Raw genomic sequence first — 27,465 nt, 5'->3', positions numbered from 1 at the left:
GTGGGGCGGAGTTGCTGGTTAAAGAGGAGATTAACACAATAGTAAGGAAGGACATTAGCCTGGACGATGTGGAATCTGTATGGGTGGAGCTGTGGAACAACAAAAGACAAAAAACTCTGGTGGGAGTTTTGTACAGACCACCAATTGGGGATTGGGGATGGCATCAAGCAGGAAATTAGGGATATGCAGTAAGGGTACAGCAGTTATTATGGGTGACTTCAATCTGTATATTGATTGGGCTCACCAAACTGGTAGCAAGCAATGGAGGAGGATTTCCTGGAATGTACAAGGGATGGTTTTCTCGACCAATATGTGAAGGAACCAACTGGAGGCCGTTCTAGACTGGGTATTGTGTAATGAGGGAGGATTAATTAGCAACCTTCTGGTGCGAGATCCTTTGGGGAAGAGTGACCATAATATGGGAGAATTCTTCATTAAGATGGAGAGTGACAGTTAAGTCTGAGACTAGGGTTCTGAACTTGAGGAAAGCTAACTTTGATGGTGTGAGGCGTGCATTGGCTAGGATAAGCTGGCAAAGGATACTTGAGAAGTTGATGGTGGATAGGTAACAGCAGACATTAAAAGAACACATGGATGAACTTCAACAACTGTACATTCCTGTCTGGCATAAGAGTAAAATGTGGAAAATGGCTCATCCATGGCTAATAAGGGAAATCAGGGATAGTGTTAAAGCCAATGTGGAGGCATAGAAAGTGGCCAGGAAAAGCAGCAAACCTTTTTTAAAAATTTATTAGTGTCACAAGTAGGCTTACATTAACACTGCAATGAAGTTACTGTGAAAATCCCCGAGTAGCCACACTCCGGCATCTGTTCAGGCATACTGAGGGAGAATTTAGCATGGCCAATGCACCTACCAGAAGGATGTGGAGCCTTTGGAGAGGGTACACAAAAGATTTACCAGGATGTTGCCTGGTATGGAGGGCATTAGCTATGAGGAGAGGTTGGAGAAACTTGGTTTGTTCTCACTGGAACGATGGAGGTTGAGGGGCGACCTGATAGAAGTCTACAAGATTATGAGGGGCATGTTCAGAGTGGATAGTCAGAAGCTTTTCACAGCGTGGAAGAGTCAAGTACTAGGGGGCACAGGTTTAAGGCGCGAAGGGCAAGGTTTAAAGGAGATGTACGAGGCAAGTTTTTGTTTTACAGAGGGTGGTGGAAGCAGATACGATAGTGACGTTTAAGGGGCATCTTGACAAATACATTAATAGGATGGGGATAGAGGGATATGGTCCCCGGAACAGTACGGGGTTTTAGTTAAGTCGGGCAGCATGGTCGGTGCAGGCTTGGAGGGCCGAAAGGGCCTGTTCCTGTGCTGTAATTTTCTTTGTTCTTTGTAAACTCAATCTGCCATTTCTGTGCCCAAGTCTCCAATCTATCTAGATCCTGTTGTACCCACTGACAACCTTCGGCACTAACAGCAACTCCACCAATCTTTGTGCCATCCACAAACTTACTAATCAGACCACCCACATTTTTCTCCAAATCATTTATATATACAATAGCAGAGGTCCCAGCACTGAATCTTGCGGAACACCACTCGCTATGCATCTCCATTCTGAAAAACACCCTTCCATCGCTCTCTATATCCCTCTGTATGCTCGTGTCACCCTCATCACTTAACTTTATGATCTATTTTTGTGTCATCCGCAAACTTGGCAAGAGTACATTCACTTCTCTCGTCCAAGTCAATGAGGAGCATTGTCAGAGGCTACAGAAGGATATAGATAGGCTGGAAATTTGGGCAAAGAAATGGCAGATGGAGTTCAATCCAGATAAATGCAAAGTGATGCATTTTGGTAGAACTAACGTAGGGGGGAGCTATACGATAAATGGCAGAACCATAAAGGGTGTAGATACGCAGAGGGACCTGGGTGTGCAAGTCCACAGATCCTTGAAGGTGATGTCACAGGTGGAGAACGTAGTGAATAAGGCATACGGCATGCTTGCCTTTATAGGACGGGGCATAGAGTATAAAAGTTGGGGTCTGATGTTGCAGTTGTATAGAACGTTGGTTCGGCCGCATTTGGAATACTGCGTCCAGTTCTGGTCGCCACACTACCAGAAGGACGTGGAGGCTTTAGAGAGAGTACAGAGGAGATTTACCAAGATGTTGCCTGGCATGGAAGGGCTTAGTTATGAGGAGAGATTGGGTAAACTGGGGTTGTTCTCCCTGGAAAGACGGAGGATGAGGGGTGACCTAATAGAGGTGTATAAAATTATGAAAGACATAGATAGGGTGAACGGTGGGAAGCTTTTTCCCAGGTCGGTGGTGACATTCACGAGGGGTCATAGGTTCAAGGTGAAGGGGAGGAGGTTTGACACGGATATCAGAAGGACGTATTTTACACAGAGGGTGGTGGGGGCCTGGGATGCGCTGCCGGGCAAGGTGGTGGAGGCGGACACATTGGGAACGTTTGAGACTTATCTAGATAGCCACATGAACGGAGTGGGAATGGAGGGATACAAAAGAATGGTCTAGTTTGGACCAGAGAGCAGCGCAAGCTTGGAGGGCCGAAGGGCCTGTTCCTGTGCTGTATTGTTCTTTGTAAGTCATTAATATATATTATAAATAATTGTAACCCCAGCAATGATCCCTGTGGCACTCCACTAGTTACAGGTTGCCATCCTGAAAATGTCCCTCTTATCCCGATTCTCTGTCTTCTATCCATGCTGATAGGACTGAATAGTAGACTAATAGGACTGAAGGTAGACAAGTCCCCGGGCCCGGATGGAATGCATCCCAGGGTACTGAAAGAAATGGCTGAGGTAATAGCAGATACGTTAGTAGTAATTTATCAAAATTCGCTGGACTCTGGGGTAGTGCCGGCTGACTGGAAAACAGCTACTGTTACGCCGCTGTTTAAAAAAGGAAGTAGACAAAAGGCAGGTAACTACAGGCCGGTTAGCTTAACGTCCGTAGTTGGGAAGATGCTAGAGTCCATTATTAAAGAGGAAATAACAGAGCACCTGAATAAGAATGGTTCGATCAAGCAGACGCAGCATGGATTCATGAAGGGAAAGTCGTGTTTGACGAATCTACTGGACTTTTATGAAGATGTCACTAGTGCGGTTGACAGAGGGGAACCGGTGGATGTGGTGTTTTTAGATTTCCAGAAGGCGTTCGATAAGGTGCCTCACAAAAGGTTGCTGCAGAAGATTGGGGTACACGGAGTTAGGGGTAAGGTGTTGGCGTGGATTGGGGATTGGCTATCTAACAGGAAGCAGAGAGTTGGGATAAATGGGTGCTTTTCTGGTTGGCAGTTGGTGACCAGTGGCGTGCCGCAGGGATCGGTGCTGGGGCCTCAATTGTTTACCATTTACATAGATGATCTGGAGGAGGGGACTGAATCTAGGGTATTCAAGTTTGCTGATGACACGAAGGTGAGTGGGAAAGCGAATTGCGTGGAGGACGCGGAAAGTCTGCAGAGAGATTTGGATAGGCTGAGCGAGTGGGCGAGGATCTGGCAGATGGAATATAACGTTAGCAAATGTGAGGTTATCCACTTTGGAAGAAATAATAGTAAATTGGAATATTATTTAAATGGAGAAAAATTACATCGTGCGACTGTGCAGAGGGACCTGGGGGTCCTTGTGCACGAATCGCAAAAACTCAGTCTGCAGGTGCAGCAGGTGATCAAGAAGGCGAATGGAATGTTGGCCTTTATCGCGAGGGGGATAGAATATAAAAGCAGGGAGGTCTTGCTGCAACTGTATAAGGCACTGGTGAGGCTGCAACTGGAGTACTGTGTGCAGTTTTGGTCCCCTTATTTGTGAAAGGATATATTGGCCTTGGAGGGAGTGCAGAGAAGGTTCACCAGGTTGATACCGGAGATGAGGGGTGTAGCTTATGAGGAGAGATTAAACAGATTGGGTCTGTACTCGTTGGAGTTTAGAAGGATGAGGGGTGATCTTATAGAGACATATAAGATAATGAAGGGGCTGGATAGGGTAGAGGTGGAGAGATTCTTTCCACTTAGAAGGGAAACCAGAACTAGAGGGCACAGCCTCAAAATAAGGGGGGGCCGGTTCAGAACAGAGTTGAGGGGGAACTTCTTCTCTCAGAGGGTAGTGAATCTCTGGAATTCTCTGCCCATTGAAGTGGTGGAGGCTTCCTCGTTGAATATGTTTAAATCACGGGTAGATAGTTTTCTGACCGATAAGGGAATTAGGGGATATGGGGAGCAGGTGGGTAAGTGGAACTGATTCGCTTCAGATCAGCCATGATCTTGTTGAATGGCGGGGCAGGCTCGAAGGGCCAGATGGCCTACTCCTGCTCCTATTTCTTATGTTCTTATGATATACTACCCATAGCATCATTGGCTCTTATCTTATTAAGTAGCTTTTTGTGTGGTACCTTAACTGATTGCTTTTTGGAAATCCAAGTATATTACATCTACTGGTTCCCCTTCATCTATCCTGTATTTTACCATCTCAAAGAGTTCTAATAAATTAGTCAGGCATGATTTCCCCTTCATGAAGCTGGGCTGACTCTGTTTGATTATATTATGTGTTGCTAAATACTCTGTAATTACATCCTTTATAACAGATTCTAACATTTTCCCAATGACAGATGTTAAGCTAACTGGCCTGTTTTTGTCTCCTTTCCTTTTTGAATAAGGTTGTTACAGAGCCAGTTTTCCAATCCTCTGGGACTTTCCAGAATTTAAGGATTCTTGGAAGATTACTATCAGTGCACCCATTAAATCTGTAGCTATTCCTTGTAATATCCTAGGGATGCATCCCATCAGGTCCAGGGGACTTATCAGCCATTATAGCCCCTTTGGTTTCCCTAGTACTTTTTTTCTAATGATAGTTATTGTATTTATTTCCCAGCCCCCACTTTTGCCACTTGATTATTTAGTATTTTTGGAATGTTATTCGCGTCTTCTATCATGAAGATTAATGCAAAGTATTTAACTCCTCTGCCATTTCCTGCTTCCCCATTCTTATTTCCCCAATCTCATTCTCGAGTATCGATCAGGAGATATATGTATTTATCTCTATCTGTGTTAACAATTCATCCCTTTTGTTTCAAATACCGTGTACATTCAGAAACGGGGCCTTGAACCTTGTTTATTTATGAGGTCAGATTGAAGAGGTTGAGATTGTTTTCCTTAGAGAAGAAGATCAAGAGGAGATTCGATAGACGTGTTCAAAATCATGAGGGGGCTGGACAAAGTAAATGAGGAGAAACTGTTCCTGCTCGTAAAAGAACAAGAGTGCACAGATTTGAAATGAATTGCAAAAGAAGCAAATGTGATGTGTGAAAAAACTTTTTCACACAGCAAGTGGTTGGGTCTGGAATGCACTGCCTGGAAGTGTAATGGAGGCAGATTCAATCGAGGCATTCAAAATGGCATCAGATGATGCACTGAATAGAAACAATGTGCAGGGGTGCGGAGAAAAGGCAGGAGGATGGCACTAAGCCATAAGTTTTTAAAGTTTATTTATTAGTCACAAGTAAGGCGAACAAAGAACAAAGAACAATACAGCACAGGAACAGGCCCTTCGGCCCTCCAAGCCCGTGCCGCTCCCTGGTCCAAACTAGACCATTCTTTTATATCCCTCCATTCCCACTCCGTTCATATGGCTATCTAGATAAACGTTCCCAGTGTGTCCGCCTCCACCACCTTGCCTGGCAGTGCATTCCAGGCCCCCACCACCCTCTGTGTAAAATATGTCCTTCTGATATCTGTGTTAAACCTCCCTCCCTTCACCTTGAACCTATGACCCCTTGTGAACGTCACCACCGACCTGGGGGAAAGCTTCCCACCGTTCATCCTATCTATGCCTTTCATAATTTTATACACCTCTATTAAGTCTCCCCTCATCCTCCGTCTTTCCAGTGAGAACAACCCCAGTTTACCCAATCTCTCCTCATAACTAAGCCCCTCCATACCAGGCAACATCCTGGTAAACCTCCTCTGTACTCTCTCCAAAGCCTCCACGTCCTTCTGGTAGTGTGGCGACCAGAACTGGACGCAGTATTCCAAATGCACGCAGTATTCCAAATGCATTAACACTGCAATGAAGTTACTGTGAAATTCCCCTCGTCGCCACACACCGGCACCTGTTCGGGTCAATGCATCCTAACCAGCACGTCTTTCAGACTGTGGGAGGAAACCGGAGCACCCGGAGGAAACCCACGCAGACACGGGGAGAACGTGCAAACTCCACACAGGCAGTGACCCAAGCCGGGAATCGAACCCAGGTTCCTGGTGCTGTGAAACAGTAGTGCTAAACACTGTGCTACCGAGCCGCCCGTATGATGCTCATTTGAAGAGCCGGCACAGACACGATGGGCTGAATGGTTTCCTCTGGCACTGCAACAATTCTATGATTCTGTGGTTTTACTGTTTTTGTAATTTTGGGCCTCATCTGCTTGTGCACATTTACAGTTAGATGTTCTATCCCTGTTACTCTCTGGCAATCATTACCCAAATTGCTACCCTGCTCATTTACTTTGTTGTTTACCTTTCGTATCTTTTCTCTCTGTGATCCTTTGTCCCCATTATTTAATTTAAAGCTCTTGCTACCACCCTAGTTATGCAATTACCCAGAACACCCAGCATGGTTCGGCTGCAGACTGTCCCAACGTTTCAGCTCCCACTTTCACAAGAATTGAAACTTTCTTTTCCCCACGCTAATCTTTAAACAATGCATTCATCACTTTAATCACAATTTGCTTGTGGTTCTGGTAACAATCCAGGAGATTATTACCCTCAGGTACTGCTTTTTCATTTAGCTTCAAGCTGCTCTACTTCCTCAGCAGATTCTCTTTTCTAGCCCTACCCCATGTATGTGGACTATGACAACTGGATCCTCCCCCCTCCACTCTAACTTTCTCTCCAGCCCACAGCATATGTTCTGAACCCCCTGGCACCGGGCAGGAAACACGGCCATCTGGACTCTTGTTCTTGGCTGCAGAGAACTGTCTCTATTCCCCTGACTGTACAATACGTACTACCACTACATTCCTACATAATCTCCATGCAAACATTTTCCTGTACCACGGTGCCCAGGTCAGTTTGCACCCTGCACCCTCACTATCATCCAAACAAGCTGAAAAATAATCTAACCCTGACTTGGAACAATATTGTTGTTCCTTCACCGTCTCTGGGTCCAAACCCTGCAGCTCCTTTGGTAACGGTGCTGTGAGTGCCTACACCACAGGGACTGAACTGCAGCAAATCGAGGAGATGGCTCATCACCACCTTCTCAATTCAGGCTGGGCCTCATACACTTCCTCACAGCAAGGTGAAGTTTGAAAAAACCTGTCAGCTTGAGAGCAGGAACATCGGACATTTCCTCTTCTGCCTCTCCGAGCCTCACTATGGATCCTTGTTCCATTCTTTAATTTCCACCCCCCACATTCTTCCGTCCAGGTGGTGACGACTCCCCCCTAGGGGCTGTTTGCTTTGCCTGAACTTGGGCAGCTGGAATGGGGATTGAACTTGGCAGCTTGCGGTCCTGTGGGTGAGTATTACACACGATGCAGTGTCAATGGTACAGAGGCAGGGGACAGGGACTCGAGCTCAAAACACTCTGCACCACATCTGGTCAGCTGCTCTTGGAATACAGTTACTTACAATTACTGCCCAAATCAATGCGGTGAGCTCAGGCCGAAGAAATTTCCAAAACTCCTTCCAGTTAAATTCAGGTACAGGCTGCTTGATTTTCTGAACTTTACACCTGTGGTCCTCTTCACACTGAGCGATGTTGCTCTGGAGCCCCAGACGCAGTGTTATTAGCCCAGGCGTGGCCACCAGCAGGAAGGCGCTACGAGTCCTCACCTGGCCCTGCAGCCAGCCACACACTCGCTGTCTGATGCTGATTCCTGATTTGTTCAACAAGTGGAAGAAGAAGCTGCATTCTGAGACCTTCTTCGCAAGAGGATGCTTCCAGCATCGCTGGGCCCAGCTTAGACACAACCTACCGAGAGACACAATTCACAACAGGAACATCAGCAAGTTCAGTCCAAGAAAAAACAATACAGGCTCAACAAGGCTGCAACCTTCGAGTGATTTCAGCCTCAGCTCATCACTCCCACCCCCTCACCTCCTCACTGTGTCCCTCCCACACCCTCACCTCGTCACTCCCACACCCTCACCTCCTCACTGTGTCCCTCCCACACCCTCACCTCGTCACTCCCACACCCTCACCTCCTCAATGTGTGCCTCCCACCCCCTCACCTCCTCACTGTGACCCTCCCACACCCTCACCTTGTCACTGTGTCCCTCCCACACCCTCACCTCCTCACTGTGTCCCTCCCACACCCTCACCTCCTAACTGTGTCACTCCCACCCCCTCACCTCCTCACTGTGTCCCTCCCACACCCTCACCTCATCACTCCCACACCCTCACCTCCTCACTGTGTCCCTCCCACAGCCTCACCTCTTCACTGTGTCACTCCCACCCCCTCACCTCCTCACTGTGTCCCTCCCACAGCCTCACCTCCTCACTGTGTCACTCCCACCCCCTCACCTCCTCACTGTGTCCCTCCCACACCCTCACCTCATCACTCCCACACCCTCACCTCCTCACTGTGTCCCTCCCACACCCTCACCTCATCACTCCCACACCCTCACCTCTTCACTGTGTCACTCCCACCCCCTCACCTCCTCACTGTGTCCCTCCCACACCCCCACCTCGTCACTCCCACCCCTTCACCTCCTCAGTGTCCCTCCCACAGCCTCACCTCCTCACTGTGTCCCACCCACAGCCTCACCTCGTCACTCCCACACCCTCACCTCCTCACTGTGTCCCTCCCACCCCCTCACCTCCTCACTGTGGCCCTCCCACACCCTCACCTCCTCACTGTGTCCCTCCCACACCCTCACCTCGTCACTCCCACACCCTCACCTCCTCAATGTGTCCCTCCCACTCCCTCACCTGGTCACTGTGTCCCTCCCACAGCCTCACCTCTTCACTGTGTCCCTCCCACACCCTCACCTCCTCACTGTGTCCCTCCCAACCCTTCACCTCCTCACTGTGTCCCTCCCACACCCTCACCTCCTCACTGTGTGCCTCCCACCCCCTCACTGTGTCCCTCCCACACCCTCACCTCCTCATTGTGTCCCTCCCACACCCTCGCTGAGAGCAGGGACTCTGAATTGGGAGGAATTTGTAAAATGCGTACAGGAGGGTTCTTTGGAACAATATGTAGATAGCCGGACTAGAGAGGGGGCTATACTGGACCTTGTACTGGGGAATGAGCCCGGTCAGGTCTTCAAAATTTCGGTAGGGGATCATGTGGCAAATAGTGACCACAATTCTGTTAGCTTTAGGATAGTGATGGAAAAGGATGAGTGGTGTCCCAAGGGTAAGGTGTTGGATTGGGGGAAGGCTAACTTTAGTGGGATTAGGCAGAAATTGGCAGCTCTTGATTGGGAGAGGCTGTTTGAGGGTAAATCCACATCTGGCATGTGGGAGTCTTTTAAGGAACAGTTGTTAGGGCTACAGGACAGGCATGTGCCTGTTAAAAAGAAGGATAGGAAGGGTAGGATTCGAGAACCGTGGATAACCAGGGAAATTGAGGGACTGGTCAAAAAGAAAAGAGAGGCGTATGGTAGGTCCAGGCAGCTAAAAACAGAGGGAGCTCTGGAGGAGTACAAAGAAAGTAGGAAAGAACTCAAACGGGGAATTAGAAGAGCAAAAAGGGGTCACGAAATGTTCTTGGCAGACAGGATTAAGGAGAATCCCAAGGCATTTTATTCATACGTTAGGAACAAAAGGGTTGTCAGGGAAAAAATCGGACCTCTCAGGGACAAAAGTGGGGAATTATGCTTAGAGCCCAAAGAAGTAGGGGAGATCCTAAATGAATACTTTGCGTCGGTATTCACAAAGGAGAGGGATGTGTTGACTGGGAGTGTCTCGGAGGGGAGTGTTGAACCGTTGGAGAAAATCTCCATTACAAAGGAGGAAGTGTTAGGTTTGTTAGAGAATTTAAAGACTGACAAATCCCCAGGGCCTGATGGAATCTATCCAAGGCTGCTCAGGGAGACGAGAGATGAAATCGCTGGGCCTCTGACGGAAATCTTTGTCTCGTCACTGGACGCAGGTGAGGTCCCAGAGGATTGGAGGATAGCTAATGTGGTCCCGTTATTTAAGAAGGGTAGGAAGGATAACCTGGGTAATTATAGGCCGGTGAGCTTGACGTCCGTGGTGGGGAAGTTGTTGGAGAAGATTCTTAGAGATAGGGTGTATGCGCATTTAGAAAGGAATAAACTCATTAACGATAGTCAGCATGGTTTTGTGAGAGGGAGGTCATGCCTCACTAACCTGGTGGAGTTTTTTGAAGAAGTGACCAAAATGGTTGACGAGGGAAGGGCCGTGGATGTCGTCTATATGGACTTTAGTAAAGCGTTTGACAAAGTCCCTCATGGTAGGCTGGTGAAAAAGGTTGGATCTCATGGGATAAAGGGGGAGGTGGCTAGATGGGTGGAGAACTGGCTTGGTCACAGAAGACAGAGGGTGGTAGTGGAAGGGTCTTTTTCCGGCTGGAGGCCTGTGACTAGTGGTGTTCCGCAGGGCTCTGTATTGGGACCTCTGCTGTTTGTGATTTATATAAATGATCTGGAAGAAGGTGTAACTGGGGTGATCAGTAAGTTTGCGGACGACACAAAATTGGCAGGACTTGCAGATAGTGAGGAGCATTGTCAGAAGCTACAGAAGGATATAGATAGGCTGGAAATTTGGGCAAAGAAATGGCAGATGGAGTTCAATCCTGATAAATGCGAAGTGATGCATTTTGCTAGAAATAATGTAGGGAGGAGCTATACGATAAATGGCAGAACCATAAAGGGTGTAGATACGCAGAGGGACCTGGGTGTGCAAGTCCAGAGATCCTTGAAAGTGACGTCACAGGTGGAGAAGGCGGTGAAGAAGGCATATGGCATGCTTGCCTTTATAGGACGGAGCATAGAGTATAAAAGTTGGGGTCTGATGTTGCAGATGTATAGAACGTTGGTTCGGCCGCATCTGGAATACTGCGTCCAGTTCTGGTCGCCACACTACCAGAAGGACGTGGAGGCTTTGGAGAGAGTACAGAGGAGGTTTACCAGGATGTTACCTGGTATGGAGGGGCTTAGTTATGAGGAGAGATTGGGTAAACTGGGGTTGTTCTCCCTGGAAAGATGGAGGATGAGGGGAGACTTAATAGAGGTGTATAAAATTATGAAAGGCATAGATAGGGTGAACGGTGGGAAGCTTTTCCCCAGGTTGGTGGTGATGTTCACGAGGGGTCATAGGTTCAAGGTGAAGGGGGGGAGGTTTAACACAGATATCAGACGGACATATTTTACACAGAGGGTGGTGGGGGCCTGGAATGCGCTGCCAGGCAAGGTGGTGGAGGCGGACACACTGGGAACGTTTAAGACTTATCTAGACAGCCATATGAACGGAGTGGGAATGGAGGGATACAAAAGAATGGTCTAGTTTGGACCAGGGAGCGGCGCGGGCTTGGAGGGCCGAAGGGCCTGTTCCTGTGCTGTATTGTTCTTTGTTCACCTCATCATATTCCCCCTCAAACCACTCCTTAACATGTCACTCTCACAGCTCTATGTTATTTCTTATGTGGTCTTTTTCTTTAAAAGGCACTTACTTCCGAGGTTTTGACCTCATTCTTCCAGTGGAGCAGGCAGAGAGGGGAGTGATTTTGGAGAGGAGAGCTGGAAGGTAAGCTGAGTTTTTGATTTTAACTTACTTTTTCGGAGCTTTTGTTTCAGAGCAGCAGAAAACCGGAAGTCGGCCGTGGGGAGACCTGGGTAATTTTGTTTTACCCAATAAATTTGAACGGGGAGGAAACCCAAGACACTACACGTGTAATGTCTCCCACCCTCCCTCCTCCTCTAACCTTAAAAAAAAGACTCGGTGTGAGAACAGGTAAGCTTTTCTTTTCTTTTTCTTTTTCTAACTCTTCTTATCGTGTTGGGAGTTTGGGTGGAGAGGATGGCAGTTCGGGCAGTTCAATGCTCCTCTTGCAGGATGTGGGAGGTAAGGGTCACCATTAGTGACCCTGCTGACTTCACCTGTGGGAGGTGCACCCAGCTCCAGCTCCTCACAGACCACCTTAGGGAATTGGAACTTGAACTGGATGAACTTCGAATCATTCGGGAGGCAGAGGGGGTGATAGATAGCAGTTATTGGGAAGTGGTAACACCTAAAAATGAAGCTAGCTGGGTGACAGTCAGGAGAGGGGAGGGGAGGAAGCAGTCAGTGCAGGGATCCCCTGTGGTTGTTCCCCTCCAGAATAAGTATACCGTTTTGGATACTGTGGGGGGGGGGGGGGGGGGGGGGGGTGACCTTTCAGGGGTAAGCCACAGTGACCAGGTCTCTGGCACGGAGTGGGGCTCTGTGGCTCAGAAGGGAAAGGGGGAGAATAGAAGAGCAATAGTAGTGGGGGACTCAATAGTTAGAGGCACAGACAGGCACGAACGAGACTCCAGGATGGTAGTCTCCCTCCCTGGTGCCAGGGTCCTGGATGTCTCTGAGCGGGTAGAAAACATCCTAAAAGGGGAGGGTAATCAGACAGACGTCATTGTCCACATTGGTACACATTGGCAGGCAGAAAGAGCAGGGAGGTCCTGCAAGAGCAATTTAGGGAGTTAGGTCGAAAGCCAGAAAACAGGACCTCTAGGGCAGCACTCTCTGGATTACTCCCCGAGTCACGTGCTAGTGAGGCTAGGAACAGGGAGATTGTGCAGCTGAACACGTGGTTAAAGAACTGGTGCAGGAGGGAGGGTTTCAGATTCGTGGATCACTGGGAAGTCTTCCAGGGAGGATGGGACCTGTACAAGAAGGATGGGTTATACCTGAACTGGCTGGGAGGTTTGCTAGTGTGGTTCGGGTGGGTTTAAACTAATGTGGCAGGGGAGTGGGAATCAGAACAATAGGTCACCAAGCGTTGAGACTGGGGACGAGCATGGGGCCAAGACAAGGCTATCTAAGAGAAAGAGCAATCTGGGGGAGGATGACCTCAGTGGGCCTGGAGGTCTGGAGTGCATCTGCTTCAATGCAAGGAGCGTCACGGGCAAGGCAGATGAACTGAGAGCCTTAATGCATGCGCGGAACTTGGATGTGGTTGCAGTGACGGAGACTTGGTTAAAAGAAGGACAGGACTGGCAGCTGAATATTCCTGGGTATAAGTGTTTTAGGTGAGACAGAGGAGGGGCTAGAAGAGGTGGGGGAGTAGCAATGCTGGTTAGGGAGCATATTACAGCGGTACAGAGGGTGGACAATTTGGAAGGATCATGTAATGAGACACTGTGGGTGGAGCTCAGAAACAGGAAGGGCGCAGTCACTATGCTGGGGGTATACTACAGGCCTCCCAACAGCCCACGGGAAGTTGAAGAACGGATATGTAAGGAGATTCTGGACAGGTGCAGAAAAAATAGGGTTGTTGTAGTGGGAGACTTTAATTTCTCTTGTATAGAATGGAAATCCCTTAGGGCTGGACGGGGAAGAATTTATAAAATGCGTCCAGGAAGGTTCTTTGGAACAATATGTTGACAGTCCAACTAGAGAGGGGGCTATACTGGACCTAGTATTGGGGAATGAGCCCGGTCAGGTCATCAAAGTTTCAGTGGAGGAACATGTGGCAAATAGTGACCACAATTCTGTAAACTTTCGGATAGAAATGGAAAAGGATGAGTGTTGTCCTATGGGTAAGGTGCTGAATTGGGGGAAGGCTAACTACAGCCGGATTAGGCAGGATTTGATGGCTGTTGATTGGGAGAGGCTGTTCGAGGGTAAATCCACATCTGGTATATGGGAGTCTTTTAAGGTGCAGTTGATAGGGCTGCAGGACAGGCCTGTGCCTGTAAAAAGGAAGCACAGGAAAGGTAGGATTCGAGAGCCGTGGATAACCAGTGAAATTGTGGGTCTAATCAAAAAGAAAAAAGAGGCATACATAAGGTCCAGGCAGCTAAAAACAGATGGAGCACTGGAGGAATACAGAGAAAGTAGAAAAGAACTCAAACAGGGAATTAGAAGGGCAAAAAGGGGTAACGAAATGTCCTTGGCAGACAGGATTAAGGAGAATCATAGAACATAGAACAGTACAGCACAGAACAGGCCCTTCAGCCCACGATGTTGTGCCGAGCTTTATCTGAAACCAAGATCAAGCTATCCCACTCCCTATCATCCTGGTGTGCTCCATGTGCCTATCCAATAACCGCTTAATTGTTCCTAAAGTGTCTGACTCCACTATCACTGCAGGTAGTCCATTCCACACCCCAACCACTCTCTGAGTAAAGAACCTACCTCTGATATCCTTCCTATATCTCCCACCATGAACCCTATAGTTATGCCCCCTTGTAATAGCTCCATCCACCCGAGGAAATAGTCTTTGAACGTTCACTCTATCTATCCCCTTCATCATTTTATAAACCTCTATTAAGTCTCCCCTCAGCCTCCTCCGCTCCAGAGAGAACAGCCCTAGCTCCCTCAACCTTTCCTCGTAAGACCTACCCTCCAAACCAGGCAGCATCCTGGTAAACCTCCTCTGCACTCTTTCCAGCACTTCCACATCCTTCTTATAGTGAGGTGACCAGAACTGCACACAATATTCCAAATGTGGTCTCACCAAGGTCCTGTACAGTTGCAGCATAACCCCACGGCTCTTAAACTCCAACCCACTGTTAATAAAAGCTAACACACTATAGGCCATCTTCACAGCTCTATCCACTTGAGTGGCAACCTTTAGAGATCTGTGGATATGGACCTCAAGATCTCTCTGTTCCTCCACAGTCTTCAGAACCCTACCTTTGACCCTGTAATCCACATTTAAATTAGTCCTACCAAAATGAATCACCTCACATTTATCAGGGTTAAACTTCATTTGCCATTTTTCAGCCCAGCTTTGCATCCTATCTATGTCTCTTTGCAGCCTACAACAGCCCTCCACCTCATCCACTACTCCACCAATCTTGGTGTCATCAGCAAATTTACTGATCCACCCTTCAGCCCCCTCCTCTAAGTCATTTATAAAAATCACAAAGAGCAGAGGACCAAGCACTGATCCCTGTGGCACTCCGCTAGCAACCTGCCTCCAGTCCGAAAATTTTCCATCCACCACCACCCTCTGACTTCGATCAGATAGCCAGTTACCTATCCAATCTGCCAACTTTCCCTCTATCCCACACCTCCTTACTTTCATCATAAGCTGACCATGGGGGACCTTATCAACGCCTTACTAAAATCCATGTATATGACATCAACTGCCCTACCTTCATCAACACACTTAATTACCTCCTCAAAAAATTCAATCAAATTTGTGAGGCACGACTTGCTCTTCACGAATCCGTGCTGACTATCCCGGATTAATCCGCATCTCAAGGCAATCCCAAGGCAATCCCAAGGCATTTTATACATCGGTTAGGAACAAGAGGGTTGTCAGAGAAAGAGTCGGACCTCTCAAGAACAAAGGAGGGGAATTATGCTTAGAACCCAAGGAAGTAGGTGAGATCCTAAATGAATACTTTGCATCAGTATTCACAAAGGAGAGGGACACGTTGATTGGTAGTGTCTCAGAGGGATGTGTAGACCCGTTAGAACAAATCGCAATTACAAGGGAGGAAATGTCAGGTGTTTTAGGAAGCGTTAAGGAAGACAAATCCCCAGGGCCAGATGGCATCTGTCCTAGATTCCTGAGAGAGACAAGAGATGAAATTGCTGGGCCTCTAACAGAAATCTTTGTATCTTCATTGGACACAGGTGAGGTCCCAGAGGATTGGAGGATCGCAAATGTGGTCCCGTAATTTAAGAAGGGTAGCAAGGATAACCCGGGTAATTATAGGTCGGTGAGCTTGACGTCCGTGGTAGGGAAATTGTTGGAGAAGATTCTTAGAGATAGGATCTATACACATTTAGAACTGAATACTCTCATTGGCGATAGACAACATGGTTTTGTACGAGGGAGGTCATGCCTCACGAATTTGGTTGAGTTTTTTGAGGAGGTGACAAAAATGATTGACGAGGGAAGGGCCGTGGATGTCGTCTATATGGATTTTAGTAAAGCATTTGACAGAGTCCCTCATGGCAGGCTGGTGCAAAAGGTTAAATCTCACGGGATCAAAGGTGAACTAGCTAGGTGGGTACAGAACTGACTTGGCCATAGAAGACAGAGGGTAGCAGTGGAGGGGTCTTTTTCTGATTGGAGGTCTGTGACTAGTGGTGTTCCGCAGGGCTCTGTACTGGGACCTCTGCTGTTTGTGATATATATAAATGATTTGGAAGAAGATGTAGCTGGTCTGATTAGTAAGTTTGCAGACGACACAAAGATTGCTGGAGTTGCGGATAGTGATGAACATTGTCAGAGAATACAGCAGGATATAGATAGGTTGGAAAATTGGGCGGAGAAATGGCAGATGGAATTTAATCCAGATAAATGCGAAGTGATGCATTTTGGTAGATCTAATGCAGGGGGGAGCTATACAATAAATGGCAGAACCATCAGGAGTATAGACACACAGAGGGATCTGGGTGTACAGATCCTTAAAGGTGGCAGCACAGGTGGAAAAGGTGGTGAAGGAGGCACATGGCATGCTTGCCTTTATTGGACGAGACATAGAGTATAAAAGTTGGCATATGATGTTGCAGTCATATAGAACGTTGGTTAGGCCACATTTGGAATACTGCGTCCAGTTCTGGTCGCCACACTACCAGAAGGACGTGGAGGCTTTGGAGAGAGTGCAGAAAAGGTTTACCAGGTTGTTGCCTGGTATGGACAGTATTAGCTATGAGGTGAGATTGAGTAAACTAGGGTTGTTCTCCCTGGAAAGACGGAGGTTGAGGGGCGACCTAATAGAAGTTTATAAAATTATGAAGGGCATAGATCGGGTGAACAGTTGGAAGCTTTTTCCCAGGTCAGAAATGACAAACACAAGGGGTCACAAGTTCAAGGTAAGGGGAGCAAGGTTCAATACAGATATGCGGGGGACGTATTTTACACAGATGGTGGTGGGGGCCTGGAATGCACGACCAAGCAAGGTGATTGAGGTGGACACGCTCGGATCATTTAAGACTGATCTAGATAGCCACATGAACAGACTGGGAATAGAGGGATACAAACGGATGGTCTAGTTAGGAACACATGATCAGTGCAGGCTTGGAGGGCCGAAGGACCTGTTCCTGTGCTGTATTGTTCTTTGTTTGTTTCTTTGTAAAGAAGGAAGAATAGGAAGTATATAAAGTCATGGACTATATATAGAGGTTTATAGAATGGAAACAGGTCCTTCAGCCCAACCTGTCCATGCCGCCCTTTCTTTTTAAAACCCCTAAACTAATCCCAATTGCCCGCATTTGGCCCATATCCCTCTATACCCATCGTACCCATGTAACTATCTAAATGCTTTTTAAAAGACAACATTGTACCCGCCTCTACTACTACCTCTGGCAGCTTGTTCCAGACACTCACCACCCTCTGTGTGAAAAAATTGCCCCTCTGGACCCTTTTGTATCTCTCCCCTCTCACCTTAAACCTATGCCCTCTAGTTTTAGACTTCCCTACCTTTAGGAAAAGATATTGGCTATCTAGCTGATCTATACCCCTCATTATTTTATAGACCTCTATAAGGTCACCCCTCAGCCTCCTACGCTCCAGAGAAAAAAGTCCCAGTCTATCCAGCCTCTCCTTATAACTCAAACCATCAAGTCCCAGTAACATCCTAGTAAATCTTTTCTGCACTCTTTTTAGTTTAATAATATCCTTTCTATAATAGGGTTACCAGAACTGTACACAGTATTCCAAGTGTGGCATTACTCATGTCTTGTACAACTTCAACAAGACGTTCCAACTCCTGTATTCAATGTTCTGACCGATGAAACCAAGCATGCCGAATGCCTTCTTCACCACTCTGTCCACCTGTGACTCCATTTTCAAGGAGCTATGAACATGTACCCCTCGATCTCTTTGTTCTGTAACTCTCCCCAACGCCCTACCATTAACTGAGTAAGTCCTGCCCTGGTTCAATCTACCAAACTGCATCACCTCACATTTATCTAAATTAAATCCATCTGCCATTCGTCAGCCCATTGGCCCAATTGATCAAGATCCCATTGCATTTGGAGATAACTTTCTTCACTGTCCACTATGCCACCAATCTTAGTGTCATCTGCAAACTTACGAACCATGCCTCCTATATTCTCATCCAAATCATTAATATAAATGACAAATAACAGTGGGCCCAGCACTGATCCCTGAGGCACACCACTGGTCACAGACCTCCAGTTTGAAAAACAACTCTCTACAACCACCCTCTGGCTTCTATCATCAAGCCAATTTTGTATCCATTTAGATACCTCACCCTGGATCCCGTGAGATTTAACCTTATGCAACAGCCTACCATGCGGTACCTTGTCAAAGGCCTTGCTAAAGTCCATGTAGACAACATCAACTGCACTGCTCTCATCTATCTTCTTGGTTACCCCTTCAAAAAAATGCAATCACATTTGTGAGACATGATTTTCCACTCACAAAGCCATGCTGACTGTCCCTAATCAGTCCTTGCGTCTCTAAATGCCTGTAGATCCTGTTTCTCAAAATACCTTCCAACAACGTACCCACCACGGATATGTGTATTCATCATTCATACTGGCACGTCAGACATAAATATAATAAATAGGAACAGGAGTAGGCCATTTGGCCCCTCTAACCCGCTCCACCAGTCAACAAGATCATATTTGTGTTTCAAATTCCAGATTCCCATCTACCTCCAGAAACCTCGGATTCCTTTGCTGAACAAGAATCTGTGTAACTCTGCCTTAAAAGTATTCAATGACCCCACCTCCACTGCCTCCTGAGGCAGGGCGTTCCAAAACCGCAAAACCCTCAGAGAAAAAAATTGTTCTCATCTGAAAACTGACAGCTGGCAGGGGAATGGCAGTTCCTTGCTGCAGTTTCTTTATTTTGAGGTTAAAATCTAGGAGAGGGCAACAACATGGACATTTTCTGGAATTTGGAAGGTTTAGGCGACCTGAGAGAATTTGGAATTGATGCGAATGGGGAAGTCAATGTGGGTGCAGATTTCAGACTTTCCTCTGTTGATGATCAGGCACTGGCAAAGCTTTTGGTTTCAGAACGCTGCCTGTCCAAATCCTGATTAGGGTCCTCAAGTCTGGAGGGGTTTTCAGGGTGGCTTGTAGTCGGGGCGAGTGATAGTCAAGCTGCTCTGGGCAATCCACAGGGGAATGCTGGGCATCTCACCCTGTGGCTGCCAGGCCCTGGGATCAGAGGGCTCAGCTGCTCTTGTCCAGCCCAGCTCCAGCCTGTTCACTTTGGTGAACTGTGGGTTAGGCCGTTCAGACCCAGGGACTGTGGGTAGGGTGAGGGCCAGGAGGTTGGGGTTTTAACTGGACTGAAGCTCCTTTAGAGGATTCTGGTTCAGGTTCCAGCTCAGGTTCGAGCACAACTTGAGAGCTCCAGCTTCTGTTGCTAGGTGCTTTGGGTTGGCATGGAAACAGGTGGGCAGTTGGCTCCTGAATGTGGGCCAGTCGTTCTGGGCCTGGGTGATAGGAAGATAGCCTTCTCCCACGTCCATACTGGCCAGATAGCGCTATAACCTGTGGTTGTAATGATCATTTTAGTTGCAGGGGCCAACCTTGACTGGTCACCTTGCGATTTGGCACTGAGGTGAGTGGGCATGCGGGGTTCCTTTGCTGGTTTTATGTCTTTTGAGCACCTCATACTGCTCTCTGGTGGATCATCACCCTCACTGCTTATTTGATTTGATTTGATTTGATTTATTGTCACATGTATTAACATACAGTTTCTTGAGCGCTATACAGACAAAGCATACCGTTCATAGAGAAGGAAACGAGAGAGTGCAGAATGTAGTGTTACAGTCATAGCTAGGGTGTAGAGAAAGATCAACTTAATATGAGGTAGGTCCATTCAAAAGTCTGACAGCAGCAGGGAAGAACTGTTCTTGAGTCAGTTGGTACGTGACCTCGGACTTTTGTATCTTTTTCCCGACGGAAGAAGGTGGAAGAGAGAATGTCCGGGGTGCGTGGGGTCCGTAATTATACTGGCTGCTTTGCCAGGCAGCGGGAAGTGTCGACAGAGTCAATGGATGGGAGGCTGGTTTGTGTGATGGATTGGGCTACAGTCACAATCTTTTGCAGTTCCTTGTGGTCTTGAGCAGAGCAGGAGCCAATTAGAGAGCTATTTTGCTCCACATTTAAATTTGCCATAAAGCTATCGGCCAGGCCAATCAATGGCTTCCTAGCTCAGGCCTTTCTTTGGAGGGGGCTCTGCTAACTTGTTCCATGTCCCTGAAACACTTCAGCCCTCAAGTGGAGGTGTGGCTCCAATTACACACTTTTGAGGCTTTTCAACTAGGTGGGGCATCTCATTCCCCATCTGCTTATTGGTTTGGGAACTCCCATTATCCCTATTTAATGCAGGGAAGGTTTCTGTTCGTTTCTGGTAATCTTTTTTCTTCCCAGATTTAATAACCTGTGTTCCTTCAGGCTCTTCAACTATGTGGGGCATCTTCCTCACTATTTCTTTCCATGCTTTAGGACTCACCTGGTCCCTATTTAACTCTGGGATATGTGGTTTCTCTATTTCAGATTCTAGGGGCCTTTACTTGACGTCTTTTACTGTTGCTGGTCTGGCTTTGGTCTTGCTACATTCGAGCAGCCCACTGTCTCTGGACCTTCCCCAGCTTTCTGCTCGCCTGCATATTTCTGCTGTAACTTTGGCCTCTTTTCTTTTGCTGGCCATCACCTTGCTGCCAGCTAAATCTCTCACAAGGAGGAAACTGATTCCTGCTACTGGTAATTCAGGGACGATTCTTAAAATGACAGGGCCTGAAACAAGAGCACACTCTCAGTGGACCTTATGGAGGGGCGCAAACACTAATCCACTCATCAGTGCTTTGGTCTTTAGGGAGGAGTTAGGTTGGCTTAGCTTCCAACAACTTACCTATCACTGCTAACTTCCTCATGTTCAAATACTGGGATGTGGGCAACAGTGGGAAAACTGGCATTTACGTCCCATTGCTAGTTGCCCTGAGATAGAAACATAGAAAACTACAGCACAAAACAGGCCCTTTGGCCCCACAAGTTGTGCCGAACACATCCCTACCTTTTAGGCCTACCTATAACCCTCCATCCTATTAAGTCCCATGTACTCATCCAGGAGTCTCTGAAAAGACCCTATTGAGTTTGCCTCCACCACCACTGACGGCAGCCGATTCCACTCGCCCGCCACCCTCTGTGTGAAAAACTTCCCCCCAACATTTCCCCTGTACCTACACCCCAGCACCTTAAACCTGTGTCCTCTCGTAGCAGCCATTTCCACCCTGGGAAAAAGCCTCTGAGAGTCCACCCGATCTATGCCTCTCAACATCTTATACACCTCTATTAGGTCTCCTCTCATCCTACGTCTCTCCAAGGAGAAAAGACCGAGCTCCCTCAGCCTATCCTCATAAGGCATGCCACACAATCCAGGCAACATCCTTGTAAATCTCCTCTGCACCCTTTCAATCTTTTCCACATCCTTCCTATAGTGAAGTGACCAGAACTGAGCACAGTACTCCAAGTGGGGTCTGACGAGGGTCTTATATAGCTGCATCATTATCCCCGGACTCCTATACTCAATCCCTCGATTGATAAAGGCCAGCACACCATATGCCTTCTTAACCACCTCCTCCACCTGCGGGGCCGATTTTAGAGTCCTATGGACACAGACCCCAAGGTCCTTCTGATCCTCCACAGTACTAAGAGTCTTTCCCTTTATATTGCACTCCTTCATCCCATTCGACCTGCCAAAATGGACCACATCGCATTTATCTGGGTTGAAGTCCATCTGCCACTTCTCCGCCCAGTCTTGCATCCTATCTATGTCCCTCTGTAACTTCTGACATCCCTCCAGACTATCCACAACCCCACCAACCTTCATGTCGTCGGCAAACTTACCAACCCATCCCTCCACTTCCTCATCCAGGTCATTTATGAAAATGACAAACAGCAAGGGTCCCAGAACAGATCCCTGGGGCACACCACTGGTGACCGACCTCCATTTAGAAAAAGACCCATCTATACCCACTCTCTGCCTCCTTTGGGCAAGCCAGTTCTGGATCCCCTTGGATCCCATGCCCTCTCACTTTTTCTAGAAGCCTTGCAAGGGGGACCTTATCGAACGCCTTGCTAAAATCCATATAAACTACATCTACCGCTTTCCCTTCGTCAATGTGTTTAGTCACATTTTCGAAGAACTCCACCAGGCTCGTAAGGCACGATCTGCCTTTGACAAAGCCATGCTGAGTATTCTTGAGCATACTAAACCTCTCCAAATGCTCATAAATCTTGTCCCTCAGGATCTTCTCCATCAGCTTACCAACCACTGAGGTTAGACTCACCGGTCGGTAATTTCCTGGGCTATCCCTATTCCCCTTCTTGAAAACAGGAACCACATCCGCAATCCTCCGGCACCTCTCCCGTCTCCATCGACGACGCAAAGATCATCGCCAGAGGCTCTGCAATCTCTTCCCTCGTCTCCCACAGTAACCTTGGGTACATCCCATCCAGACCCGGCGACTTATCTATCTTGATGACATTCAAAGATTCCAGCACAACCTCTTTGTTAAAGTCCACATACTCAATCTTTTCAGTCCACCGCAAGCCCGCAGTACATCCACCCATGTCCTTCTCCTCTGTGAAAACCGAGGCAAAATACTCATTGAGCACCTCTGCCATTTCTACTGGTTCCGTACTGATTTTCCCGCCTTCACCTTTTATGGGCCCTATTGCTTCACGTCTCATTCTTTTACTCTTCACATATTTATAGAACGCCTTAGGGTTTTCCTTAATCCTACCTGCCAAGGCCTTCTCGTGACCCCTTCTGGCTCTCCTAATTTCCTTCTTTAGTCCCCAACAGTACACTGCAATACACTGCAGGAAAGGATGTCCCGAGGCATGGTACATTGGGGAGACCATGCAGACGCTATGACAATAGATGAATGAACACCGCTCGACAATCACCAGGCAAGAGTGTTCTCTTCCTGTTGGGGAACACTTCAGTGGTCACGGGCATTCGGCCTCTGATCTTCGGGTAAGCGTTCTCTAAGGCGACCTTCACGACAGAGTTGCTGAGCAGAGACTGATAGCCAAATTCCGCACACATGAGGACAGCCTCAACCGGGATCTTGGGTTCATGTCACACTATCTGTTAGCCCCATGACTTGCCTGGGCTTGCAAAATCTCACTAACTGTCCTGTCTGGAGACAATACACATCTCTTTAACCTGTGCTTAACGCTCTCTCCACTCACATTGTCTGTACCTTTAAGACTTGATTACCTGTAAAGACTCGCATTCCAACCATTATTTTGTAAATTGAGTTTGTGTTTTTATATGCCCTGTTTGTGAACAGAACTCCCACTTACCTGACGAAGGAGCAAGACTCCGAAAGCTAGTGGCTTTTGCTACCAAATAAACTTGTTGGACTTTAACCTGGTGTTGTGAGACTTCTTACTGGGTTTCCATCAAAACCAGATTTCAATGCAACCATCCACAATTAACTTCTTAGTTCCTAAATCTCATCTCCAGGTTTTTGTTGCTACTCGGCTTTATTTTCCTTCTTCCTAGGAACGTGAGCATCACTGGCTAGGCAACAACTGTTCCCCATCCCTAATTGCCCTTCAGAAGGTGGTGGTGAGCTGCCTTCTTGAACCGCTGCAGTCCATGTGGTGTAGGTACACCCACAGTGCTGTGAGGGAGGGAATTCCAACATTTTGACCCAGCAACAGCAAAGGAATGGTGATATATTTCTAAATCAGAATGGTGATTGCCTTGGAGGGGAACCTCCCAGTGGTGGTCCCAGATGTCTGTTGCCTTTGTCCTTCGAGGTGTGAAGAGGTTGTGAGTCTGGAATGTGCTGTTGAAGGAGCCTTGGTGAGATCCTGCAGTGAATCTTGTAGATGGTGCACACTGCTGCTACTGTGTCAGTAGTGGAGGGAGTGGATGTGGTGCCAATCAAGTGGGATGCTTTGTCCTGGATGGTGTCAAGCTTCTTGAGCGTTGTCCATAGTCATAGTATCTCTGCAGTGCAGGAGGCGGCCATTCAGCCCATCAAGTCTGCACCAACTCTCATACAAAGTATCTTACCCAGGCCCTCTTCCCGCCCTATGCCCGTAACCCCACAAATTTACTATGGTTCATCCATCTAACATACACATCTTTGGAAATTAGAGTTGGAGTTGAACTGGATTCATCCAAGCAAGCCGAGAGTATTCCATTACACTTATGCCTTGTGCCTTGTAGATGGTGGATAATCTTTGGGGAGTCAGGAGGTGAGTTACTCACTGCAGGAATCCCAGCCTCTGACCTGCTCTGGCAGCCACAGTATTTATCTGGCGAGTCCAGTTCAGTTTCTGGTCAATGGTAACCCCCCCAGATGATGATGGTGAGAAATTCAATGAGAGAAAGTACAGTTCAGTTCAGTTCAAAGTGTCAAGAAGGAATAGGAAACAGATTCTTGAGCCAGTTCGGTACTGGAATAGACTTTCCAGCAAAACCGTGATAAAGCTGGAGGCCACAAGAAACCCCAGAAACCAGTGGAGAAATGGGATTGACCCAGGAGGATGCTGCTTATTGTTTATTTGACCCAATATATTGTCAGAGTGAAACAAAATATCAAAAGTGCCCTGGATCTTGGCACACAGCAGCATTAGGTAAGACCTGGACAAAGCTTGAGCAGAAAGCTGGCTGAACCACCCCGAATAGCCAAAGCAGCACTGTCTGATGGCAGGAAATTCACAATGCGTAAAGTACAGACAAGCCAATGAAAGGAGCCCTGTAACAACTGGGAACAAAGATAGAGATAGTAAAAAGTCTCACAACACCAGGTTAAAGTCCAACAGGTTTATTTGGAATCACGAGCTTTCGGAGTGCTACCCCTTTATCAGGTCCACCAGGCAGCGTGCCTTAATGATTATCGTCCAATGACTCTGACATCCATCATGATGCAGTGCTTCAAAAGGTTAGTTCCTGCCTCCCAGACTCCTGGATCCACTACAGTTCACCAACGCCGCAACAGGTCCATAGCAGCCGCTATCTCCCTGGCCTTGCGCTCAACCCTGGAGCACCTAGATAACAAAGACACCTATGTCAGACTCCTATTCATAGACTACAGCTCAGCCTTTAACACCATTATTCCCACGAGACTCATTTCCAAACTTTGTTGCCTGGGGCTCGGCTCCTCCCTCTGTGACTGGATCCTAGACTTCCTAACCCACAGACCGCAGTCAGTAAGGATAGGCAACAACATTTCCTCCATGATCATCCTCAACACCGGTGCCCCACAAGGCTGTGTCCTCAGCCCCCTGCTATACTCCTTATACACCTCTGAGTGTGTGGCCAAATTCCACTCCAACTCGATTTTCAAGATTGCTGATGACACCACCGTAGTGGGTCGGATCTCAAACAATGACTAGATACAGTACAGGAAAGAGATAGAGGAACTGGTGCAACGACAATAATCTCTTCCTCAATGTCAACAAAATGAAGGAGATAGTCATCGACTTAAGGAAACATAGTGGAGGGCATGCCCCTGTCTATGTCATAGCCAAGTTCCGCACACACGAGGACGGCCTCAACCGGGATATTGGGTTCATGGCACACTATTTGTAACCCCCACAGAGTTTCACTGGCTGTCTTGTCTGGAGACAATACACATCTTTTTAGCCTGTCTTGATGCTCTCTCCACTCACATTGTTTTGTTTCTTAAAGACTTGATTAGTTGTAAGTATTCGCATTCCAACCATTATTCATGTAAATTGAGTTTGTGTCTTTATATGCTCTGTTTGTGAACAGAATTCCCACTCACCTGAAGAAGGGGCTTGCAGCTCCGAAAGCTTGTGTGGCTTTTGCTACCAAATAAACCTGTTGGACTTTAACCTGGTGTTGTTAAACTTCTTACTGTGTCAACAGGGACAAAGTCGAAATGGTCGGGAGCTTCAGGTTTTTAGGTGTCCAGATCATCATCCAACCTGTCCTGGTCCCCCCATGCCGACACTATAGTTAAGAAAGCCCACCAATGCCTCTACTTTCTCAGAAGGCTAAGGAAATTTGGCATGTCAGCTACAACTCTCACCAACTTCTACAGATGCACCATAGAAAGCATTCTTTCTTGTTGTATCATAGCTTGGTATGGATCCTGCTCTGTCCAAGAGCACAAGAAACTACAAAGGGTCATGAATGAAGCCCAGTCCATCGCTCAAACCAGCCTCCAATCCATTGACTTTGTCTATATTTCCCGCTGCCTCAGAAAAACAGTCAGCATAATCAAGAACCCCATGCACCCGGACATTCTCTCTTCCACCCTTTTCTATTGGGAGAAAGATGCAGAAGTCTGAGGTCACCGACCAACCGACTCAAGAACAGCTTCTTCCCTGCTACCATCAGACTTCTGAGTGGACCTACCTCGTATTAAGTTTCTCGACGCGCTAGCCATGACTGTAGCACTACATTCTGCACTCACTCCTTTCCTTCTCTATGAAAAGCATACTTTGACTGTATAGTGCACAAGAAACAATACTTCTCAGTGTATACTCATACATGTGACAATAAATCAAATCAAATCAAAGGTGTCACCGCAACATCTGGTTCTGCCACAATGACCTAGTTGGGATCCTACTTTGCTATGTTTGTCTAGCTTGGGATCTGGTTCTGCCATGCTGATCGAGTTTGGAATTGGATGCTGGCCACATTAACCTGCTTTGAGATCACTTCTTATGTTATGTAACGGAGAGAGCTTGTCATATGAGGAATAGTTGAAGACTCTGGGTCGCTACTCGATGCAGTTTAGAAGGATGAGGGGAGATCTTATTGAAACTTACAGGATACTGCGAGGCCTGGATAGAGTGGATGTGGAGAGGATGTTTCCACTAGTAGGAAAAACTAGAACCAGAGGGCACAACAGAGGTGAGGAAGAATTTCTTCAGCCACATAGTGGTGAATGTGTGGAACTCTTTGCTGTAGAAGGCTGTGGAGGCCAGGTCATTGAGTGTCTTTAAGACAGATAAATAGGTTCTTGATTAATAAGGGGATCAGGAGTTATGGGGAAAAGACAGGAGAATGGGGATGAGAAAAGTGATGATGTGGAGATGCCGGCGTTGGACTGCCGGCGTAAGCACAGCAAGAAGTCTCACAACACCAGGTTAAAGTCCAACAGGTTTATTTGGCAGCAGTAGCTTTCGGTATCTCATGTCGCTATGCGCGATCTTCTTGGAGATCTCCACTTGGAGCCGGCAGAGACTCCGAAAGCTAGTACTGCAAATAAACCTGTTGGACTTTAACCTGGTGTTGTGAGACTTCTTACCATGAGAAAAGTATCAGCCATGATTGAATGGCGGAGCAGATTCGATGGGCCGAGTGGCCTAATTCTGCTCCTATGTCTCATGGTTCACGATCTGGTGTTGTTGTGATGCTCAGTGTTGGCA

At 47.4% G+C, this 27,465-nt stretch overlaps 1 protein-coding gene across 2 annotated transcripts in view; it reads right to left on the bottom strand.

Annotated features, from left to right (window-relative positions):
- abcb8 (ATP-binding cassette, sub-family B (MDR/TAP), member 8) overlaps window positions 1–27,465 on the bottom strand; it is a 102,042-nt gene that overhangs the window by 74,242 nt on the left and 335 nt on the right. Inside the window, exons 2-3 of one of the 2 annotated variants that reach the window (XM_078215565.1) lie at window positions 11,624–11,690; window positions 7,611–7,953 (exon numbers count right to left, since the gene is read on the bottom strand). In XM_078215565.1, the coding sequence (XP_078071691.1) occupies window positions 7,611–7,953; window positions 11,624–11,643 (363 nt within the window). In that variant the 5' untranslated portion in view covers window positions 11,644–11,690. The remainder of the gene's footprint in view (window positions 1–7,610; window positions 7,954–11,623; window positions 11,691–27,465) is intronic. The other variant, XM_078215564.1, reaches the window with a different exon arrangement.

The sequence above is a fragment of the Mustelus asterias genome, chromosome 7 (assembly GCF_964213995.1).
Source record: "Mustelus asterias chromosome 7, sMusAst1.hap1.1, whole genome shotgun sequence".
NCBI lineage: Eukaryota > Metazoa > Chordata > Chondrichthyes > Carcharhiniformes > Triakidae > Mustelus > Mustelus asterias.
Note: the sequence above shows the minus strand (reverse complement) of the source record. Positions and strands in the feature narration are given on the sequence as shown.